At 39.7% G+C, this 24080-nt stretch overlaps 2 protein-coding genes across 5 annotated transcripts in view; one reads left to right on the forward strand and one right to left on the reverse strand.

The window, feature by feature from the left end:
• The window catches only part of SPATA5 (spermatogenesis associated 5), a 381760-nt gene extending 377895 nt beyond the window's left edge, over positions 1 to 3865 (reverse strand). The window contains exon 1 of one of the 2 annotated variants that reach the window (XM_030815733.1): positions 3636 to 3865. In XM_030815733.1, coding sequence (XP_030671593.1) covers positions 3636 to 3798 — 163 coding nt within the window. In that variant the 5' untranslated portion in view covers positions 3799 to 3865. The remainder of the gene's footprint in view (positions 1 to 3635) is intronic. The other variant, XM_030815732.1, reaches the window with a different exon arrangement.
• A 502-nt stretch (positions 3866 to 4367) lies between these two features.
• NUDT6 (nudix hydrolase 6) overlaps positions 4368 to 24080 on the forward strand; it is a 30506-nt gene continuing 10793 nt past the window's right edge. Inside the window, exons 1-3 of one of the 3 annotated variants that reach the window (XM_003271355.3) lie at positions 4368 to 4605; positions 9285 to 9488; positions 14414 to 14469. In XM_003271355.3, the coding sequence (XP_003271403.1) occupies positions 4368 to 4605; positions 9285 to 9488; positions 14414 to 14469 (498 nt within the window). Of the gene's footprint in view, positions 4606 to 4870; positions 4917 to 7702; positions 9489 to 14413; positions 14470 to 24080 lie in introns of those variants that run through there. The other 2 variants (XM_030815736.1, XM_030815737.1) reach the window with 2 other exon arrangements.

Below are 24080 nucleotides of genomic sequence, written 5' to 3' on the forward strand. Positions count from 1 at the left end.
AGCATTTATCATAATATTCATTTGTTTTAGTCTTTCTCCTTATTGTATACTGCTTTGAAGCAGGAATTGGGTCCTATTTCTCTCTGTATCTCCAATGCTTACAGTGCGTTAAATACAGCAGTTGCACAATAAATGGCCATAAAATGAATAAATGTAGTAAATAAGTATACAATGATTTTCTTTTCATCAGAAACACTTAGGGAATTTAAAAATGTCACAACTTCATTATAAAATTTATTGTAAACATATATACCATAATCACAGAGCTCTACCTAAGTTTTCCTTAATAATCAGAAAACAGATATTTTGTAATAAAAAAGAAATTAAATCAAGGAAAGCAAAACCATAAGGTACAAATATGATTTACATTATTCTGTCACTACAAAATAACTCCCCAACACATTTCTTTTCCTTCTTATATAAGGTGCAAATCTAGAAAAACAAAGCATCTCACAGAGCTAAGATGAACAGCACTGAGTATAAAACGAAATTAACACATACTGCATAAAACGAGAAGCTGGACAGAAATTCAACCTTCCAATGAGCATTAGTTCTCTTACATTGTTTGCTGGTCATTAACAGTAAAGCATACTGCTGTTAGATGATCTCATAATACTCAGTTCCTGCCTCTTTCTTCCTAAACCTCAATGAACCACCTTTCCCTCTTGACAATTACCACGCAAGTGTTCTCAGTCCTTCCCAAGACTTTAGTTTTCTTCTTCTCCTTCCACCCTATCCAGCACATTCTCCATGCCCCAGGATTTATTCTCCACCTTGTCTTTCAATGGTAATCATGTTCAAATTCCCAGGCACCGGTCTCAGTTTCCAAAACGTCACCACTGTGTTCTCTGCTTACACTACATAGGTCTACTCAAGTTGTCCACACAGTTCTCTTCTCACCTCACTCCTCCAATACTTTAAAAATATGTCAACATCTAATTTCCCCATTAACTACTTTCACATTTATTGAGCACCTTAAGTATCAGATTAACTAACAAAATAGTAAAGATAATTTCAAACAACCATCCACCCTTCATTTATTCATTCAGCAAATATGTACTACATGCCTACTATATGGAAGATACTATGCTAGGCACTTTTGTTCACAAGTCCCTAGTCTCACAGAGTTTATAGCCTTGTAGGATGAAGTGAGTTATTAAACAATCAGTGAATAGCTGTAAAATTATAAACTAAGATTAATACAATGAAAAAATGACTTAGAGTGCCAGGAGAGCCTATAATGTGGGATCTGACCTAATTTCGAATAAGAGAATGTTTCTCAAAGGAAGTGATGTTAATATCATGTCTGAAAGAAGAGTAGGAACTAAGTAAATGAGGAGAAGAAAAAGATAATTCTCAGCAAAAAGGACAGCACGTACAAAGTTCCTGGGCAGAAGGGGGTATGGCGCATCCTCAGGAGAGTATAGGCAGAGTGGTGGAGACATAGAAAAGCCATGTAAAGAAGGTCAAGACCACCCAGGACAATAGTGCAATAGGCTGCATCAAGATGCTGGTCATTACTGACAGCAATGGGAGCCCAGAAAGGGATGAAAAGCAATGTCATGACAAGATCTTCATCTTACAAGATCATTCTGGCTGCAGAATGGAAAAGGAATAAGGGGCAAAATTGGAAGCTGGAAAATCAGTTACAAAGCTGTTGAAGCAGTCCAGGTGAGAGATGATGGTGTCTGAAATTAAGGTAGAAACAGTAGGAATGGCATGCAGAAGAGGAATATGTAGAATATTTAGGTAATAAACATGATTTAGTGGTGGACTAGGTATGTGAGATATTGGCGGGAGAGTCATGGATGACTCTTAGGTTTCTGAATTTTGCAATGGGAAAAACTGAACAGAGTTGAAGTTTATTTTGTTGGAGTAAATAACGGGCTCATGAAGTTAGTCCTGAAGTATCTTTGAGATACTCATGAGAAGAGTTACTGTACAGCGCTATTCAAAATATGACCCACAACGATTTGTTACTGCTTCATGACAAGTACAAAACAGGAGAATAAGTGTTTAGAAGCTTTTATTGAAATTTACAGAGTAATTTCACATCTGTTTAATAAAAATTTTTCCTTATTTTTCTAGAAAATCATTTTTACTGTATTTTACAAAAGTGCCGATCTGTGACCTATTGTAAATTTTAAAGTCTTCACCACAGACAGCTTGAGAAGTACTTGGCTAAAAGACAAATATATCAAGGCGCAAAAACAAAAGATTTACAAATATAAATCTGACACCGAAGAGACTATAGATGGGAAACTCTGGGCACTGGATGAAATTGCCAAGGAGAGAGGATTTATTGAGAGGAAAAAAAAGGTTTTGGACTAAGAATTGACGAACTTCAACATTTAATGGTCAAGGGAAGAGGACGAGCCTGCAAAGGAAAATGATGAAACATCAACAAAGATGAAGAAAACCAGGCAAGTTTGACAACACATAAGAAGTTCAGTGTTTCAAGAAGGAGGAAATGGTCAACAATACCAAAAGTTGCTGTGGTCAAGTAAGGTTTATCAACACGGAGATGCTCGGAGACCACACCAGGAACAGTTTCCATGGAATGATGGGGTGGAAGTTAAAGAGGAATAGGCTCGGGAGAGTATGTAAGTGGTGAGGCGGCAGAGACCACTCCATTTAAGAAGTTTGGCAATGGACAGAGAGATGGTTGCAGGAAGAAAATGTGGAGCTTTTGTTCTGATTTAAGATGGAAGAGAAATGAGCATGTTTAGATGTCAATGGGAAGGATCTAGATCAAAAACAAGTTGAACCTTCAGGACAGAACAAGTTGTCCTCCGATAGGTAAGGAAGAGTGAAAATACCATGTGAACTCTAAATCGTCTTTAAGGTCTGATTAGACATAAAAATTTTTGCCACTAGTTTAGTCTGGTCCATTGTTCAAAGCTATTACACATCAAATATAAATTTTCAACTTATAATTCAATTTATAATACTTTTAAGTATAAATCCGTTCTCCCAAATCAAGGGAGCTGTCATCTAGGACAATGGCTTTTAAGTCAAACACATCTGGACTCAAATATCGGCTCTGCCACTTAGTACCTCTGTAGCCTGAATGGAATCACGTTAACTTTCCTCCCTCTATAAAACGGTCATTACTATACCCATCGGTCACGGCTTCTGTAGAAATTAGATGAGCTATATATACTGCTAACACTAGTGTGCAGTTACTAGCAGTTATTAAATATCATAACCAGTGTAGTACTGGAAGAAAATGCTATCATCACTCCTAAAGGCAGAGTGATCCACATTTTTACTGGTTATTTAGTTTTTTAGGATAAGTATCCCATCTTCGCTAGTTATGAACAATTTTGCCATTAAATGTGTCGTTAATGTTAAATGAGACAAAGCATTTCAAGTGCAACTTAAAAATTCAAAATAATTTACAAAACAGAAACCTTGGACAAGGATAAACCATTTCAGCCTAACTTTTCCAGTGCAGGCGCAGCTACGTTTACATGCTTCTTACACACACAAGTCTTACACGCTTCTGTGCCGCTCTCAGACCCGTGCCACGCCCAACTTTCAAAAGTCTCTGCACTCCAAGTCAGTATCACTGAGTCGCCCTCCCCTCAGGTTGCGCCCCCTCGGCCTCTAGTCTCCCTCCTGGAATTCTTTACCTTTTTCTAATAAGTTGGTCACCGTCAGAGTCCCGGCGGCTGCCGCGAAGTCTGATCCAGCAGAAGGAGCCCGTGCCCCCACACAAGAGGAAGCAGCAGAGGGCAAGGGCGAACCATTTTCCGCGCTTTGGTTCAACCGCTTTCTGTTCTTCTTGGAAGACATGATCACAAGGTAACCTATCCGAAGCGGTAGAAAAGCGGACTCAATGTGAGCGCTCCAACTGAGAGAAAAACTTCCGGGGCAGAAGTCAGCGAGGTCCCGCCCCTGCGCCGTAATCCCCTGAGTGGAGCGCAGCAGCGGACAGCGTGGTGGGAGGGACTGAGCGTTTTCAAAACCAGCAGTCTTTGGAACAGCTGTAACAGCGTCTGCGAAAGAAGATAGGTTCCGGGAACGGAACTGCCACTTAGATTGTAAATTCCTGAAAAACAGGACGTTTTTGCATCTCCTCCCGTCTTCCCCATCCCTAAACAACGTCTGTTGAATTAAACTATCAAATAAAATAAGTAGGTGGCGGTGGAGGAGGAGGTTTTCCCCGCTTAACTGGAGCGGGGCAAATTGCTGAGAAGGGCTGATGGACCACTTTGCGGTCTCCTTGGCATAGCTGTGCGGAGTGGTAACCCCAGCTCAACTCTGAGGGAATTGATGGCACTCTTCTAAAATGTACGGCCGCGATCTCCGCTCTGGAGCGCGGAGGGGTCATTTGGGCAACGGGCCAATTAGGCGGCGTGAAGATGCGGCTGCTACGGAGCTGGGGCCGCTGGCGCGCGGTGCTTGCCCGGACCTACGGCCCCGGGCCTTCGGCGGGTTACCGCGGGGCCTCGGGCGCACAGGGTTACGTGCGGAATCCCCCCGTTGGAGCGTGCGATCTGCAGGGCGAACTGGACAGATTCGGGGGCATCTCGGTGCGCCTGGCGCGGCTCGACGCGCTAGACCGCCTGGACGCTGCCGCCTTCCAGAAGGGCTTGCAGGGCAAGTGCGCCTGGAACCAAGGGCTCTCGGGGCTCCAGAGCTTTTCTAATGAAATAACCGCAGCCCCCACTCCCGAGTCGCTCTGTGCACCAGTATCGAGCCCAGAGGGAAAGGGAGAAGGCACGCGTGACCTGTATCTGTTTTCTGGAGCATTCGTGCTTAGACCCTTTGCTGGGAGGTCTCCAAGGCGGTTGGGTGAAATGGTGAAGATCCCGGACTTTGGGATCTGCAACCCTGGTTGCCGGTCCACTTTCTAGTGTGCGACATTCGGAAATTGCCGTAAACCACCATTTCCTCTTCCATAGACCCCGGTAATAGGAACTCCTGGAATTACTGAGAATTAATTTGGATAATGCATATAAAGTGCACAGCACAGTGACTGCCACGTATTTAAAGCTCAGCAGATGTTTGTTAATATTGTTACATGTTTACTATCCTTTACCGAGCCTTGGTTCTGTCGGACAGTTTTCCCAAGGAAAAAAACTCTTACATTCTAATACGGGTGGTGGACTGAGTGGACCAAAGAGGCTTTTTTTTTTTTTTTTAATTTTTGTGGTCCATAGTAGGTGTGTATGTTTATGGGGTATATGAGCTATTTTGATAGAGCTATATAATGTGTAATAATTACATCAGGGTAAATGAGATATTTATCACCACAAGCATTCAACCACAATCCAGTTACTCTTTTAGCTATTTTTAAATGTACAAGTTTTTTTTGTTTTTGTTTTTGTTTTTGTTGAGACAGGGTATCATTCTGTCTCCCAGGCTAGAGTGCAGTGGTGGGATCACGGTTCACTGCAGCCTCCAACCCCTGAGCTCAAGCCATCCTCCCACCTCAGCCTCCTGGGTAGCTAGGACTATGGGCGTGCATCTGGCTTTTTTCTATTTTTTCTAGAAACGGTGTCTCACTGTGTTGCCTAGGCTGGTCTCAGTCTCCTGGGCTCAACTCATTCTCCCGCCTTGGCCCCTTAAAGTGCAGGGATTACAGGCAGGAGCCACTGCACCAGCCTGAATCTTTATTGAATATAGTCACCCTGTTGGGCTATCAAATACTAAACCAGAGAGGTTCAGAGTGTCACATTTGTATACAAATTGGGTCAACAGCTGTCCCAGCAAGAACTGGAGTTTTTTGGAATAACTCTTCTTTTATGATTAACCAGGGAGGGTGGTGAGTGGTTTCAGTCTTCAATAAGAAAACTTTCTACTGGCTTTGAACCTTGAGCCTAGTGATAAGAAAGCTTGGATGGAGGAGCCTTCACTTTGGAAGAAGTCAAGAAGTCCTTGATTTAGTGGTGCAGCAGTTTTTCAAACAGCCTCCGAGGGTTTTATAATCTAATTGAAGGCATAGCATGCAAATTCAACTATGGAAAGATCTCTCACACCGGAAACTCAAAATAATCTTTATCCTATTGTGCAGTATGGCAAGAAGTATATCTGTAAATATAATTGAGCTAGTTATTTCAATGTTTACTCATCCTCATTCCCAGACTGCTTACCTCTTCACATTATTTTCTCTCCTACTTGGTAGTAATTGCTGACAAGCCCACTTAGACTGCAACAATGTCACTAATAGGAGAATCAATCGTTTTATCTTCCAGTGTGTGGGTAGACACAGGTGTTGCACACGCTGATACTTATCAATGACCAAACAGGTGATCAAAGCACTACCCCAATCAGCATGGCAAAGCAGAAAGCTGTTCGATTTGGAGGTGCACATTCTGGGTTTAAGTACCAGGTTCTGCCATGTGCTTAGCCAGGCATTAGGCAAATTGCCACTGAAAATATTTGCTTCTTAGCTTGCTTTTTGTGAATAACGCCAGCTCTACTGGATAGATGCGTTGATCAAAGATGAAACTAATTTGTAAACTTAAGTACCAAATACTTGTTACATTTTTTCAATAAAACAAATTTTGTTGCACTTAATGGTAGATGTTTTAGGATCTTTACAAATAGTAATTCATCCTCCTAACAACCCTTTGAGGTAGATAGCATTATTATTCCCATTTTAAAGATGACAGTAGTGAGGCACAGAGAGAAAAAGTTACTTGCCCTGGCTCTACACCTGTCTTGCTGCACTATGCTACCTTGAAGAACTCCTGCTGGTTCTGTTGTTATAATTGAACAAAACTAACTGAATGGTAGTGCCTATAAAGAGAGACTATTTACACATGAAGTCTGCTATTCTTAGTCTTTATGGACTAAGAAGTCCATATTCTTAGTGGAATAAGAAGTCAACTATTCATATTCTTTTCGAACATGAACTATTGATGTTTTGTTACCAACAACTAAAGTTAGCAGGATAAACAGGCAATATGTTGTTAGCTTCACACATAATATATCTGCATCAGTAATGAAATAGCACTGGTTCTGGTCCCTGCTATGCCACTCACCAGCTATGTGACTTTAGGCAAGTCAGTCATTTCGTTAGTACAAATTGAGCCCCAGTGCATAGTGTAGGGTTACCCTGGAGGATTGCAAATGCATAGAATATTAAATAGGATTGGAAAAAATAGCTAATGGAAGAGATATCATTAGGTCATATGTAATAAGTTCTAATAAATTGTACAGACATAGTAGTCTTTAAATTCATATAATGGTGAGCTCATGAGCAGTGGTTAGGAAAGACTGGTCAAAGACATGGAATATGAGCTGGACTTTGAAGGATAGATATTAGCAATAGGAATGGGAGATGGGGGAAGAAAAAGCAATAAAGCTTATTAGGAAAAAGAAGAAAGCAATTTAAAAATGATTCTAAGGTTTCAAGCATTGATGCCAGAAATAAATAAGCTTATAAATGAAGCTAGTTTGGGGTGTAAGATTCAGTTTTGGCCAGGCACAGTGGCTCACGCCTGTAATCCCAGCACTTTGTGAGGCCAAGAGGGGCGGATCACGAGGTCAAGAGATCAAGACCATCTTGGCCAATATGGTGAAACCCCGTCTCTACTAAAAATAAAAAATTAGCTGGGCGTGGGGGTACGCACCTGTAATTCCAGCTACTTGGGAGGCTGAGACAGGAGAATCACTTGAACCCAGGAAACAGAGGTTGCAGTGAGCCGAGATTGCACCATTGCACACCAGCCTGGCGACAGAGCAAGACTCCGTCTCAAAAAAAAAAAAGATTCAGTTTTGAATACACTGAAGTTTGTGAAGTTTGAAGTGGTAACCTTCAGGACAGGAAATGTCTGGGAGCAACTGGAGAACAGAAAGTTTAGTGTTCAGTGAAGTCAGGACTGGGCAGCCATCCTCATGTAGGTGTCAGCTGAAGCAGTGAGAGTGGATTCTCCAAGACAAAGAGTGTAGATATAAAACAGCAAGCAAATAGCATTGCTTTTAGAAAGTAGCCTTTTAATTTGATTGGAAGGATTGCCTGGGAAGGAGCACATGTGAAATTTATGGAGTGATAGAAATGTTCTATAATGTTAAAGTGTTATGGGTATATGCGTGTGTCAAATTGCATGAGATGTACACTTAAGATTTGTACATTTCACTTTATGTACTTTACCTCAATTTTTAAAAGATGTCATCAGACAAAGAGAGCAAGGTGAGAAGGACCTGATCCCATAACTCCACTGCATGCTAATTCAAATCAGGAAGTCTTTATTAAAGGCCCCATGTGCCTGTCACTGTGCTAGGCACACCAACTTTCAAAGAGGTAGAGAACATTGTCCTTAAAAGAGAGGAGCTTACTGCAGAGCTAGGGAAAAGAGAAGGGAAAGTTAATTAACTATTAGATATATAATCAACCCCCAAAGACAGACACACACACACACTCATGCGTGCATGCATGCACACACATACGTGCACACACACACGCTTTGTAGGGTTATTATTAAGATTGAGATGATGGATGAAGAAAGTGATCCGAAAAGCTTTTCTAAAAACTCTAAAACTGAAGTATTTATTTCTTCACCCATAAACTTAAGGTAGTAATACCTTTCATGGTTGTGCACTTAATGAGATAATATATATAAAGTGCTTGGAACTTAGTAAGTTTCAAATAGATATTAGCATCTTTTTCCCCGGCTCAATCTTAAGTAATAAAGTAAGAGAATTTCAAGGAGGCAAAGATAGAAAACTTATAATTATGTTCACCATGATATTATCTATAATAAAGAAAAATTAGAATTTTATTCCTATATGCTAGTAAAATGTGAAGTTTGATTTCTTGATATTTTTTATTTTCAAAATTTCTAGAACGAGCATACATTATTTAAAAACAAAGTTTAACTACCTTGAAATTTATACATTAAAAACATTATAACAGAACTCCTAAAGGAAGAAAAAAATGGAAGTCCATAATTGTCATTAAGATTAAACCTAAGGATGTTAAAAGGAACAGCATTAAAATAGTATTTGATTTGGTTTAAATCCTTTTATTTGTCCACTCTAAAACTACAGAACATCTGTTATGTGCCAAGCATTGTCTTTGGTGGTATGGATATAAAGGTCAGCAGTGTAATGACTTTATTCTGAAGGAATTCAGTCTGATGGAAAAATCATATAAACAAGGTGGTTATTATAAAACATGGTACTTCCAGTGCCAGCGATGTGAACAAGACATTTGGGGACCTCTCTTGCTTAAATATGGCTTCCTGGAGGAGGTGAAACCCTGAGGTGAGTTTTAATTTATTCCACTCGTCTCTTTGGAAATTATTTAGACTTTTTTCTTCTGCATTTAGCTGCAGTACAGCAATGGCGATCAGAAGGTAGAACAGCTGTATGGCTGCACATTCCCATCCTCCAAAGCCGATTTATTGCCCCTGCTGCTTCCCTGGGCTTCTGCTTTCACCATGCAGAATCGGATTCATCAACGTTGACTCTGTGGCTGGGAGAAGGGCCCAGCAGATTACCAGGATATGCTTCACATCAAGTAGGAGTTGCAGGTCAGTTTCAGACTCATGACAAGCAGAATTAACTTTTTAGACGTTCACCCAATTTCTTGCTTGTTATAGCTAAGCAAATAGTTTATTCATGTGGAATAAGTTATTTGATTAAATGATTACAGTTGTTCCACCTTATCTGCACAGGATATGTCCCAAGACCCCCAGTGGGCACCTGTAACCGCAGAGAGTACCAAACCCTATATATATATATATATATATATATATATAAACACACCATGTTTTTTCCTATCACACATATTTATGATAAAGTTTAATTTATAAGTTAGGCACAGTAAGAGATTAACAATAACTAATAATCAGAACAGTTATAAAAGTATACTGTAATAAAAGTTATGTGAATGTGGTCTCTCAAAATATTGTTTTGTATTCACCCTTCTTGGGATGATATGAAATGATAAAATGCCTGCACAATGAGGTGAAGTGAGGTGAATGACAGGCATTATGACCTAAATGGAAAATTCCAGAAAAAACTCTTAAGTTTTAAATTGCATGCTGTTCTGAGTAGTGTGATGAAATCTCTCACCATCCTGCTCACGGACCCACCCAGGCCGTGAATCATCCCCATGTCCAGTGTATCCACGATCCATAGGCTACCTATCCATTAGTTACGTAGTAGCCTTCCCTGTTATCAGATCAGCTGTCCCAGTATCACAGTACTTGGATTCAAATAACCCTTATTTTCCTTATTAATGGCCCCAAACCACAAGAGTAGTGATGTAACACTTTGAGACCATGGTTGACCTTGTATAACTGAAACCACAGAAAGCAAAACTGGATAAGAGGGACTACAGTATCTATTACATAGTGCTTTTAAGTAGGACTATTACATAGTGCTTTTAAATAGATGAAGTTTGCCCCAGTCAGCAAACAGAAGCACAGAGAACAAGTTTAGTGTTTAGTTTACCAAAGGATATGCTTGAATATATTTTACACATATAATTAAACTTCATTACTCAAATAGTAGCACTGAATTGGGATCAGGGAATAAATTTATTGTGGAGTAAAACATGTTAGCACTAATTATGTAAATTTGTAAAGTAAATGATAACTTTTATGTTGAATTTCAGGTAAAGCAAACCAATTTTTCAATGATTTGAACATTACTTCTTAATAATATTTACATTATTGTGCCAAGCAGTTGTTTAAAATAGTGTAGTTTAAGTGTCGAGTAGAATTTTGAAGTGGCTGATTAGCTTCAGAGATGTAGGAAAGTTGAGAGAAGACTCCCCTCAGAGTAAGACACAGATTCTCAAATTATAGATTGCATCAAAATCACCTGGAATCTTAAAACAGATTGCTGGGCCCTATCCCCAGAGTTTCTGATTCAGTAGGTCTGGGGTGGGACCTGAAACTTCAGATGATTTTCCTGGCTGTTTCTGTTTTTGCTGCTGCTGCTGCTGCTGCTGCTGCGGCTGCTGGTCTCAGTACTACCCTTTAAGGACCAGAGTTAAGAAAATTCTTAGATTCCCAGAAAAACTATAATGGTAAGGAATCCTTATGATCTTAATAAATGAAAGCAATGAAACATATTAGTTATTTAATTAATAATTTTGTCTTTGTATAATTTACAAGAGTTTTTAAGGTAGTTTGCTTTTCAAGGCTTTTCTAAAGGCTTTTCAAGGAGTTGTTCAAGAATGCCTAATGATGTCTTCTCTGTCCCTGTCTTACTTCCCTGTAGCAAGTAAGAAACTCAGAAACTCTCCGTTCAGCTCTGTTTCAAAAGATTCTACTCAATAGTTTAGTGACAGCCTCACACTTCAATGGAAAGTTATACAAATAATTATCATTCACAGGCACAGACTCTTAAGAGCTCCCAGTTATTACTACAGAATTGGTAATATATGCAAAACGAGTATCCTATGAAGGACATTTTGATAACTAAGTACTATATTGTATTTTGTGCATTATAGTTTAGAGTGTCAGAGCAGTTCACAGAGTAAGAGATACAGAACTTGTCTAATCTTCAACACTAACTAGGATTTGAAGCCGCTGTTGGAGGTGTGGACAAGGTAATGTAAGAAGTTGTTCTAGAAAGGTGCGGAGTTGTTTTTTGTTTTGCTTTTTTTTTTTTTTTTTTTTGAGGCAGTCTCACTTTGTCACCCAGGCTGGAATGCAGTGTCATGATCTGGGCTCATTCTGACCTCCACCTCTTTAGCTCAAGTGATCCTCCTGCCTTAGCCTCCCAAGTAGCTGGGACTACAGGCATGTGCCACCATGCCAGGCTAATTGTTGTATTTTTTGTAGAGATAGGGTTTCGCCATGTTACCCAGGCTGGGGTGCAGAGTTTTTAGGTGGAAAGAAAAATAATTGGTATTTGTTATAAACTACCGAAGGCAGATGTGGCTGGAATAGCATGAGCCATTGCTTTCTTTTGCTTTTCAAACTTAGCAAGCTTGTGTCTGACTCAGAGCCTTGACATGTACTGGCTCCTCTTCCTGCAGCATGCTTCTCCAGAACTTCCTTTATCTAGTTCTTTATAGCCAAAGTTTCTGCTCAGGTGTCTCCTTCTCAGAAAAGCTCCTGACCTTCCTGTCTAGAAGTGACTTCTCCCTGCACACTAGTGCCATCACTCCTTGTCCCTTTATCCAGCTCTATTTTTCTTTAGAGCATTTATCACAGTCTGAAATTCTATTATATCATGTATATGTAGTTAATTATATTGTATCACTTAATCTCCCCCACAGTAATATAAACCCATAAAGGCAGATATTTTATCTATCTTGGTCACCACGATATCCTCAAGCTAAAGACAGCGACTGGCATAAAGTAGATACTCAATATTTTGTTAATGAATGGGATGGAAATGTGAGTCTTCTAAGAGAGCAGTTTCAGTATTGCGGAGGGGCAGCATTGCACAGTGAGAAGAGTGTGCCTGCCTAGAATCCAGACAGACTGGCTATCAGTCCCAGTTGTACCATTCATATGAAGCCAGACACTCATATGACTCACAGGATTATTGTGACTTATACCTGAGCTATTGTACATTGAAGCACAGTGCCTAATCATAATAATAATTTTATGCTGTGACCAGCAGGGGTCGCTCAAATTGTGCTTTAGTGGTGCTGGTTTTGTCTGTGATACTGTGCTCATGTTTACAGCGAATTCATTAGGGAGAAGTTCAATTTGAGTAACCACAAATTATTAAAATTTAAGAGTAAGTTTCCTTGGCATTTCTTTGGCATTCTACCTCTTGTAAAGTCCGTTAAATTATAGCTTACATTTTCTAATAGAAGCCAACGTTAATGTTAATTATATCTCACTTGGTGATTTTCCTTCCTGTTTTAAAATACTCAAGTGTGGTGTTTTCATTTCAATTGCATTTCAATTACTTTTCCCCATATTACACATATTTATTCCTTCTCTATATTCTGTCTCTATATAGCATTTATCACCTTCTAATATTCTATATAATTTATTTTTTGTTTGTTTTGGCACCTCCCCACACACATACCAGAATGTGAGCCCTGTAAGGATAGGGAGTTTCATTTGTGTTGTTCACCACTATATCTGTAGCACCTAGAAAAGTGCCTGGCACATAGTAGGAGCTTAATTAATATGCATAGGATCTATATCCATTATATATAGGAACTCAGTTAATATTGAAAGCATGGACAAATATGTAGAAAGTATCTTTTAAAAAATGTCATCCCACATTATTTAATCATAGCATCTAAAGGATCATAATAAAAATCACTAACATGTCATTTGTATTTTTGACCCAAGATTGCCCGAAGGGAAATATTTTTAAAAAGAAAGAGAGAATATGCAATGTGTATGATGAATGAATAATAAAAAAAAAAATGAACTAGAACTTAAAACATACATAAAACAAAGAACTCTTCCAAAGCAGTATATTAGTAGATTATAAAGTTGTATATATACATAATAAGAAAATTTAATTGGCTTCAGAAAGGTCTTGAAATGAATATTGAGATATTTGAGATTTGGCTCATCAGGGGGCACAGCCTGTGTTGTATGCATAGTGATTCAAGGAATAAAAATGAGAAGTCAATTCATTTATTCAATAAATATTGTAAGCACATCTGTTGTCTGAATGTTTGTTCCCCCTAAAATTCATATGTTGAAACCTAATCCCTAGTGTGATGGTATTAAGAGGTGGGACCTTTGGGAGGTGACTAGATCATGAGGGCAGAGCTCCCATGAATGGGATTAGTGTCCCTTATGAAAAAGGCCCACAGGAGCTTATTTGCCCCTTTCACTATTTGAGGACAGGGCTAGAAGGCACTGTCTGTAAAGAATGAGCCCTTATCAGACACTGAATCTGCCAGCACCTTGATCTTGGACTTCCTAGCTTCTAGAACTGTGAGAAATAGTTTCTTGTTTATAAACTACCCAGTCTATGGTTATTTTGTTATGGCAGCCCAACTGGACTAAGACAAACACTTAGTGTCTTCATGGATGAGGTGGTACAGGTTGACCATCCCCAATCTACAAATCAAAGATCCAAAATGCTGCAAAATCCAAAAGTGTTTGAGCACTGGCATGATGCCACTAGTGGAAAATTCCATATCTGACCTCATGTGACAAGTCACAGTCAAAATGCAGTCAAAACTTTGTTTTTATGCACAATATTGTTTAAAATATTGTATAAAATTGCCTTTAGGCTATGAGTATAAGGTATATATGAAACATAAATGAATTTTATGTTTAAACTTGGGCACTATCCCCAAGATACCTCATTATGTATATGAAAATATTCCAAAATCCAGAAAGATCTAACACTTCTGCTCTCAAACATTTTAGATAAGGAATACTCAACCTGTATTTGAACCAGGGCTTCAAGTGTGGGTAGAATTTTGATCACCACAGATAGAGAGTGTGGGAGGAGATTAAGGTGAATGAAATTAATATTTCTCAATTATCTTTTCTTTTTCCCCCAATAGGAGCTGTATTTGATGAAAATACTAGAAAAATACTGGTTGTACAAGATCGAAATAAAGTAAGCTGCTTCTGTTTTATAAATTGCTTCCTAAATGTTTATTTATTTCTAGAGAAGAATAAAATATAGAAATTTTAATATGCCTAAGGGGTTATAGAAAGATATTTTAAAAATCATTTCTAAGCAGTTATGGATCACCTTAGATATTTATTTAAACCAAAGTACTTATACAGACCTTGAAAATTTCCAGGTAACACTCAGTGTTACTATCTATTACTTTATGGCTAAAGGAAAATTATAAATGACTGTATTTAACTGGGAAGACAAGTCTGTTTTAATATATTATCAAGATACTCTTCCATTCATTCAGCATTCAATGAGTTTCTACACTGTGCCAGGTGCTGAGAATATAAAAAGCAGTAAGACAATATACCGTATGCCCTACAGCTTACTATTTATTTGGAAAGACAGTCATACAATAGATGATAGCAATTAACTTTGCCTGAAGAAGTCCCCAAAGACTTCTCAAAGGAGGTGAAATTTAAACTAGGTCTTGAAGAATGAGTAGGAGCTTTCCAGGTGCAGAAGAAAAAAGATAAAAAAAAAACTGGTAAAATTAGAATTGCTTGTACAAAGGCACAGAGCTCAGAAAGGGACTGACGTAGTTTAGAAATAATGGTAAAAAGTTCATTGTGGCCCAGAGTATGGAGAGTGGTAAGATATTTGACTTGAGAGCTAGATTGGAAACAATGTGAAGAGGATTGGGTACCAAGATAAAGAGTCTAGGTGACTAGAAGCAACAAATATTTCCCAGAGAAGTACCGTGATTAGGGATCAGATGTTTTCATGCTCAGGAGTCAGAAGTAAAAGTGAAAGAGAATAATGATTTTGATACTTTCTGAGACTTCAGCAAATATTAGTGGACAGAGTCAAACACTTTTCCCCACCACATATGTTCTTAAAGTTTAAATTGATGTTTGTAATGATAGCTGAAAGCAGTATCACACATTTCTTGGAAATGCTATCTAAAACTATTCTCATGGCTCCAAGTAACTTTGAAGTTTTCATTAAGGCAGGATCTCTGATTCAAATTAAGCTTTTTGTCCTCAAAAGAAATTTATAGAACACCTAAAGTAGTATTGTACCTAGCCCTCAATAAGTTTTATATTTGAGTTGGGACATATATATGTAATGGTTATGACTGGAGAGTAGGAGGCATGATTGAGTGGTAAAAGTAGGGCCTAGTTATGAGAACCAGGCAGATGAGTTTAGACTTGACGTGGAAACAGTAACTATTAAAAGATTTTGATTGTGATGACAAAATGATGAAGATGATATATGGACAAGATTAATAACAATATGCAAATTAGCCTGACCACAGTATGCCCAATGAGAGGGAGCTAATATAAACAAAATGGACTTGGGAGCCAGATTGACCAGAGTTCCAATCCCTTTGCCACTTCTACTTTGTTAAGTTGGCTTCAACCCAAAGTGGATATTATAACTCTCTCCAATATAGCAGACAGAAGATATGCCCAAATATTATTAACAAATACTGTATGTACAAGTAACAAATTGATTAATTTCTTTTGTTATGTTTAAAAAACTATACCTTGGTATGTAGCAGTTACTTCTAAAGAGATACCATAAAAGGGTTTTACTGTCTTCTAAGTATATCCCTTTAATTATCTCTCTTTTCATTTAAAGAAGAAGTGGATCACCAGAATTTATTTAATCTTTCCTGGGCTCATGTGAATGATGTTAATGAGACAAAACTGGATCAGCAGACCCGGGTCCCTAGGATTTGGCCATGCCATTAACTGTCTTTCTGACTCTGGGGACCTAAGTTTCCCCATTTATAAAATTTAGGAGTTAGACTCAATGGTCAAACAAAATATTATAATACTGTAATCCTACGTATCTTCCATGTACATAGCATAAATACTTATACAATATATAGATAAAATGTGGCCTAAGCCACTTTGGTATTGTGGAAAGAAAAGGGTAAACCATGAAGGTTTTTTAAATAGCACACTGGGTTTCAGAAGTGATTTTGTCAAATAAAATTTCATCATGGACTTTAACAGAGGGTGAAAGACAGTCAGATAACATGATTGTTCCACTCCAAGCAGTCCTTCAGAGTTGGTTAATCTACCAAATAAGAATCTATCCGTGTTATTATTCATGTAATAAAACAAACTCGGGTCTGATAATATAAAAACTGCGTTGCAATCTGGAAAAAAAGGAGCTTTCCTGGCAGATATAGCTGAATTGTCTTACTCCAAACCTAGACAGCTTTATGTTTTTTGAGTAGGTTTTTTGTTTCCTTATAAAACTTGCAAAGACAAGTGACTTAACAGGTTCAGCTTACAGAAATCAAACTCCCAGAGCAATCTGTACTTGAAATATGTAATTGAAAAGGAAAGAATCGAGTTGGGCTATATTTTTAAAACAGGGTAATAGTGAAAACTATGTTTAATAAATTTGCCTGAATTCCAGGTAAACCACTAAAACTTTTATGGTTCTCTGTTAATCATGGTTGTACTTAATGCTTCTCTAGTTTTATTCATCTTAGTTTCAAATAAGTGAAAGTGTTTTCTGAAATGTTTCTTAGTGTTTTTCAAAATAGTCAGAAAATAAAGGGAGATCCAGACCTAATGACAAAACAAATAAATAAGTGTCATCCCATTGTAGGGGAAAACTCAATCCACAGTGGCACTGTTTTCGTCATTCTTTGGAATAACTCAGTTCATCCTGTAATGTTTACTTATAAAGATTCAAGTGAAGAGTTTTCCCTTTTTCCACTCTGAGTTTCTTTTGTATGGCCTTTACAGTCATTTGAAGGTCATACCTTTAGGCTTGGTGACTTTTGAGTAATTAACCCTAGATAGCTTCATGAATGGTTTATTTGGTGGCTCTTAAAACCTGTAGTCATATCTAAAGAGAATTGAAAACCTTAATAAAATGGTAGTACCAGCCTGTAGTGCACAGAAGTCTCTGTTCTGGCCTTTAGCCTCCTAAAAAGTCATAGCCAAACATTTGCTAATACTTATTCCTCTGTTATAGCACACATTCCTGATCCTAGTTTATGAGGTTTTTGGAGTAAAAAAAAATTTTAATTCTATCATGTTTTGCTCTGTCAGTAGAAAGAAAACCAGATAATCAAATAATTTGTGATGACATAAAATACTTGCATGAAATAATTTCCATGAAATGTTTCTCATTTAATAATCATACTTATTATTATCTCCATTATTTTAGGACCGAGATTTAGAGAGGTTACAATAACTTATTCAACATTACGCAACTAGTAATAGGCAGAATCAGAAGCCTATAGGGTAATCTTTTCACGAAACCTAAACTAAAAAAACAACATAGGCACGAATGGTGGTGCGCACCTGTAGTCCCAGCTACTTGGAAAGCTGTGGTGGAAGGATTATTTGAGCCTGGAAGGTCAAGGCTGCAATGAGCCATGATCAAGCCACTGCACCCCAGCCTGGGTGACAGAGTAAGACCCTGTCTCAAGAAAAAAAAAAAAAAGCTGGGATGGCGGGGAGATGATTAATTTAAGGAGATATAGAGTAATTATCAGTTCTTCTCAAAACCTAGGATGATGATCTATTTTTACAGTTTTTAGAAGACCCAAATAAAGACTGTAGACTATAAGTAAGAAAGAAGAAGTTTTTATTAAAAATCCTTTTGTTTTTTGCTCACTGAGATGGCTGAACTTTTCAGAGAACACGTGATTCAGCAGTTGGTCCTTTAAAAGTTAACAAACTTTAATTGTTTTTCTTTACTCAGAGTTGTTTGGATTTTGCGTAAGATTAATTCAGGGTAATAAGAGATTAATTTATAAATCAGAATGCCATTTTATTAATTCTGTTAATGGAAAAGTCAGACTCTGTAAAACATTTTTAAAAGGTTTATTTTGAACCAATGAATGACGTTGGTCTGGGAAATGCATCTCAAGAGGTCCTGCGAACGTGTGCCAGTGGGCAATTTAATTACAGTTTTGTTTAATAAGTTTGAGGGAGGTAGGAGTTACAAGCAGAGACATAAATCAATACATGGATGGTATACATTGATTTCGCCTGAAAAGGCAGGATGTTTTGAAGAGGCAGGATGTTTAAAGAGGGGGCTTACAGGCTATAGGTAGATTCACAGATTCTCTAATTTACAATTGATTAAGAAAGTGAAACTTTGTCTAAAAATTTAGAGTCAGCAGAAAGAATGTTTTAAGTTAAAATAAAGAAGTCTGTTAGCCAATATTACACTGGGTCAGAGTGACCTGCAGGGTTGTGTGACTTAACCCCTGTCTGTCATGGCTTTAGATCCTGTTTATAATTTGGTATCTTACTGTTACAAAGAGTCCATTTTGTTATCTTATGTTAACATAATAATGGTCAGTTGTGACTAAACTCCAAAATGGAAGGGGTATAATGAGGTGTGTCCAACCTCCCTACCCATCATGGCTGGGGATTTAGTTTACAAGGTTTTTTTGGGGTCCCCTTGGTCAAGAGGGGGTCCATTCAGTTGGTAGGGGTTTAGGATTTTATTTTTAGTTTACAATTCACAGTAGGAGGAAAGGATCCAGGCTTTTTGTTAGTAGAAATAAATTGGAGAGATATTCCCAAATATGATATATGCTGCTTCCAAAATGTAAAAAAGTATTGCTCCAAGTGCTGTGAGTGGGGATAGTTGCAAGGTGCACCGAATCACTCATACCTTAGAGATCTACAGACTACTGTTACCAGAAGGGGGTCCTGATCCAGACCCCAAGAGAGGGTTCTTGGATCTCACACAAGAAAGAATTCGGGTGAATCCATAAAGTGAAAGCAAGTTTATTAAGAAAGTAAAGGGGCTGGGCACAGTGGCTCACGCCTGTAATCCCTGCACTTTGGGAGGCCAAGGAGGGCAGATCACGAGGTCAGGAGATCGAGACCATCCTGGCTAACCCGTGAAACCCCATCTCTACTAAATATACAAAAAATTATCCGGGCGTGGTGGCGGGCGCCTATAGTTCCCGCCACTCGGGAAGCTGAGGTAGGAGAATGGCGTGAACCCGGGAGGTGGAGGTTGCAGTGAGCCGAGATCACGCCACTGCACTCCAGCCTGGGTGACTGAGCGAGACTCCATCTCAAAAAAAAAAAAAAAAAAAAGTCAAAGAATAGGCCAGGTGCGGTGGCTGGCGCCTGTAATCTCAGCACTTTGGGAGGCTGAGGTGGGTGGGTCACTTGAGGCCAGGAGTTTGAGACCAGCCTGGCTAACATGGTGAAAACCCATCTCTACTTTAAAAAAAACACAAAAATTAGCAGGGCATGGTGGCACATGCCTGTAATCCCAGCTACTCGGGAGGCTGAGGCAGGAGAATCGCTAGAACCCAGGAGGCGGAGTTTGCCGAAACCTGAGATCATGTCACTGCCCTCCAGCCAGAGCCACAGAGTGAGACTCGTCTCAAAAAAAAAAAAAAAAAAAAGAAAAGAAAAAGAAAGTAAAGGAATAAACAATGGCTACTCCATATGCAGAGCAGTGGCTTGGGCTTCTCCACTAAGGATACTTAGAGTTGTTTCTTGATTATATGCTAAACAAGCGTTGGCTTATTCATGAGTTTTCCAGGAAAGGGGCAGGCAATTCCCGGAACTGAGGGTTCCTCCCCTTTTTAGACCAAATAGGGTAACTTCCTGATATTACCATGGCATTTGTCAACTGTCATGGTGGGAGTGTCTTTTAGCATGCTAATGCACTGTAATTAGCATGTAATGAGCAGTAAGGATGACCAGAGGTCACTTTCATCCCCATCTTGGTTTTGGTGGGTTTTGGCTGGCTTCTTTACTGCAACCTGTTTTATCAGCAAGGTCGTTATGACCTGTATCTTGTGCGACCTCCTATCTCATCCTGTGACTTAGAATGCCTAACCTCCTGGTAATGCAGCCCAGCAGGTCTCAGCCTTATTTTACCCAGCCTCTTTACAAGATGAGGTCACTCTGATTTAAACACCTCTGACAACTATACTTCTAAACACTTAATAGGGGCATCTCCTATCCTCTAGCACCCAGATGTCTTACTAGGACATCTAGAATACGTGACACTTCCTACTTTCCAGGTCCAGTCAGCATGCTGGCATCAATAGAGTTGGGCAGTGATAAGCCCTGGCATATAGTAACATAGCAGCTACTAAGATTCTTATATATGGAAAGGAATGAGGTACAGATGGAAACAGAAGTATTGAGTTGTTTGGTAGCCATGGCACTTTAACAGTACAGGGGATAATAATAATTATATAGGTTTGGAGATGGCTAGCTTTTGTTAACTAGTTTAGATACCTTGGCAAAATAAAAATGACAAGTTCAAGTCAGCCTGTCAATTCAAGGCACAATATGAAAACCCCAAGACCTCCATGGCACCATTTAAAGGGACCCCTATATTCTCCAGCCACAAAGGCAATATTGAAAATCAGGGCCGGGCACGGTGGCTCACGCTTGTAATCCCAGCACTTTGGGGGGCCGAGGCGGGCGGATCACGAGGTCAGGAGATCGAGACCACGGTGAAACCCTGTCTCTACTAAAAATACCAAAAATTAGCCGGGCGTGGTGGTGGGCGCCTGTAGTCCCAGCTACTCGGAGAGGCTGAGGCAGGAGAATGGCGTGAACCCGGGAGGCGGAGCTTGCAGTGAGCCGAGATCGCGCCACTGCACTCCAGCCTGGGCGGCAGAGCGAGACTCCCTCTCAAAAAAAAAGGAAAATCAGGCCTTGGCCGGGCGCGGTGGCTCACGCCTGTAATCCCAGCACTTTGGGAGGCCTAGGCGGGCGGATCACGAGGTCAGGAGATCGAGACCATCCTGGCTAACACGGTGGAACCCCGTCTCTACTAAAAATACAAAAAAATTAGCTGGGCGTGATGGCGGGCGCCTGTAGTCCCAGCTATGCGGGAGGTTGAGGCAGGAGAATGGCGTGAACCCGGGAGGCGGAGCTTGCAGTGAGCCGAGATCGCGCCACTGCACTCCCGCCTGGGCAACAGAGCGAGACTCTGTCTCAAAAAAAAAAAAAAAAAGAAAGAAAATCAGGCCTAGATCCAACTGTAAGAGAATATCAGAGCTGCAAAGGAGACTGAATAGAGTTTGACAAGTGTCCTATGTCAAAGCCAATCCCCTAACAGGAAAAGAGTGGGGATCCTGCGACCCTGAGTGAATGGACATAAGAATTTTGAATTTCAAATTCTCTTGAACCCTCTGAGCCAGTAGAAGCAGCACCCTTCTTCTGGCTACAGAAAACACCCTCCCCTTGCCTGAGGGCTCTGCAAAAGATAAAGTATTTAATAATATGAGGACTTAAAATCAGAAATAGTCTGAAATATTCAGGATGGCAACCAGAACTGATGACCTCTTAGGAGTCATCAGTGCACAAGGAATCAGATGCAGAAGAAATCCTTGTGCATCTTTACTGACTAGCCTGCAGTCTTAGCCTCCAAATATTTGTTAAAGGATTTGGAGAAACTGTGGAAGCCAGGAAACCATTTGTCATAGGTGTGTTAGGCACTGAGTGACTTATCAGAGAATACCTGAATTAGAGATGACCTCTTGAAGTCCTAGTTCTGTCTGTGACTCATGGGTGGAAATATGTGAATAGCACTCCTAAAATTTCCTATGTAGAAAAGACCACTTTTATGTTGGCAGAGGTAAACTATAATAGCACATAGAGGGGTAAACAAATAATGGGACTGTCTCTGTGTAACATGTATACACACAGGCATACATATGAATGATCATCCTCATTTGCATTCAAATAACAAAAGATCCAAATGTAAAAAGAACCTACTGAGTAAAATATGCTATGATCTAAAAGCCTGGAAGATGCAACTTTAATGTTATAGTGTGACAAAACTACTGAGAAAATCAACTTAATGTAAGAAATTAAGAGACTTGATTTTATTAATAATACCATTTAGCATGTAGTGAATGTTTAACCTGTGCTTCACACTATCATATTAAGAGGTGAAGCCCCTGGACTTCTCAGGTCGAGTGAAGACTTGGAGAACTTTTCTGTCTAGCTGGAAGATTGTAAACGCACCAATCAGCACTCTGTAAAATGGACCAAATCACTGCTCTGCAAAATGGACCAATCAGCAGGACGTGGGCGGGGACAAATAAGGGAATAAAAGCTGGCCCCTTCAGCCAGTAGCGGCAACCCACTGGGATCTCCTTCCAGGCTGTGGAAGCTTTGTTATTTTGCTCTTCATAATAAATCTTGCTGCTGCACACTCATTGGGTCTGTGCCACCTTTAAGAGCTATTAACACTCACCGCGAAGGTCCGCAGCTTCATTCGTGAAGTTAGTGAAACCAAGAGCCCACTGAAAGGAACCAACTCCAGACACACTATGTGCTGTATATTAATTACCTACTTTAATCATCATAGCAACCTGTCCTAATTTCACAGACTGGGAAAGTCAACCAAAAAGGTTAAGTCATAAAGTAGTTGAGGAAGAGGCGAGGCACGGTGGCTCACGCCTGTAATCCCAGCACTTTGGGAGGCCGAGGCAGGCAGATCATGAGGTCAAGAGTTCAAGACCAGGCTGCCCAACATGGTAAAACCATGTCTCTACAAAAATACAAAAATTAGCCGGGTATAGTGGTATGCGCCTGTAATCCAAGCTACTTGGAAGGCTGAGGCAGGAGAATCGCTTGTACCTGGGAGAGAGAGGTTGCAATGAGCCAAGATCACGCCATTGCACTCCAGCCTAGCCGACAGAGCAAGACTCTGTCTAAAAAAAAAAAAAAGTAGGTGGGGAAGAAAACTTTTCCTCTACCAACTTAGAACTGGGTGGAGGGGATGGTGCTACAAATTAATTGACAACAAATAGATCAACAGAAGAAAAGTTTAAGAGTACTCTGTAAGGAATGGCTTGGCTAGGGGTAAGGGTTTATATACTGTATATTATATCATCTGAATAAAAGAGGATAGAGGGGTATAGGGCTTCTAGTGAAAACATGCAGGCATAGTAGCTTCTGACAAAGTTTTGTTATGTAATTTCTCATCTAGGTGCTAATGGTCAGTCTCCTTCCTGGCTGAAAGCTTCCCCAACCCCCTCAATCCCCCACTCCTACTAAGGGGATTAATGGCAGCTTCATTCTCAGAAAGCTTTGCCTTTAGTCAGATAAAGGAAGCTCAGAAATGCTTTCTTTCTGCATCTGCTGTATCTTAAATATCTTCAGTTTAGAGTCATCATTATGCCATTCTGGTGGGTTGTGGGTCCCTTCATGTGGGACCATGAACAGTTAAAACGCAAACCTCGTGCTGTTCAGCTGGTGCTGGTTTATCTGGACCCATATCTCTGAGAATGAGGCATCAGCTTGCTGGTGTCTCTTGGGAAAGGGATGCAAAATGAAGCTTCTCTTACAAGTATTAGGAAAACTTCAAACTGGATTCTGCTGATACTATGGGAAGGAACTGCTGCTGCTAGAGTGAAGCAGCCTTGAAGCTGTGATACTCACAGGAACCACGAGCACACAGAAAGCCCACAGTAAGGAGCTAGTCCCTTCCTCCTCCAGCCTTGCAGTCTAATGGTGGAGCATAAAAGGAAGTCAGCTGGCAAAGCAGAAACTGGTTAGCAGAATCCCAGCTCCAGCATCACTAAGCAGGTACAGAAGCGTAGATTTGGAGCTGAGAGACAATAA

The sequence above is a fragment of the Nomascus leucogenys genome, chromosome 7b (assembly GCF_006542625.1).
Source record: "Nomascus leucogenys isolate Asia chromosome 7b, Asia_NLE_v1, whole genome shotgun sequence".
Classification (NCBI taxonomy): Eukaryota; Metazoa; Chordata; class Mammalia; order Primates; family Hylobatidae; genus Nomascus; species Nomascus leucogenys.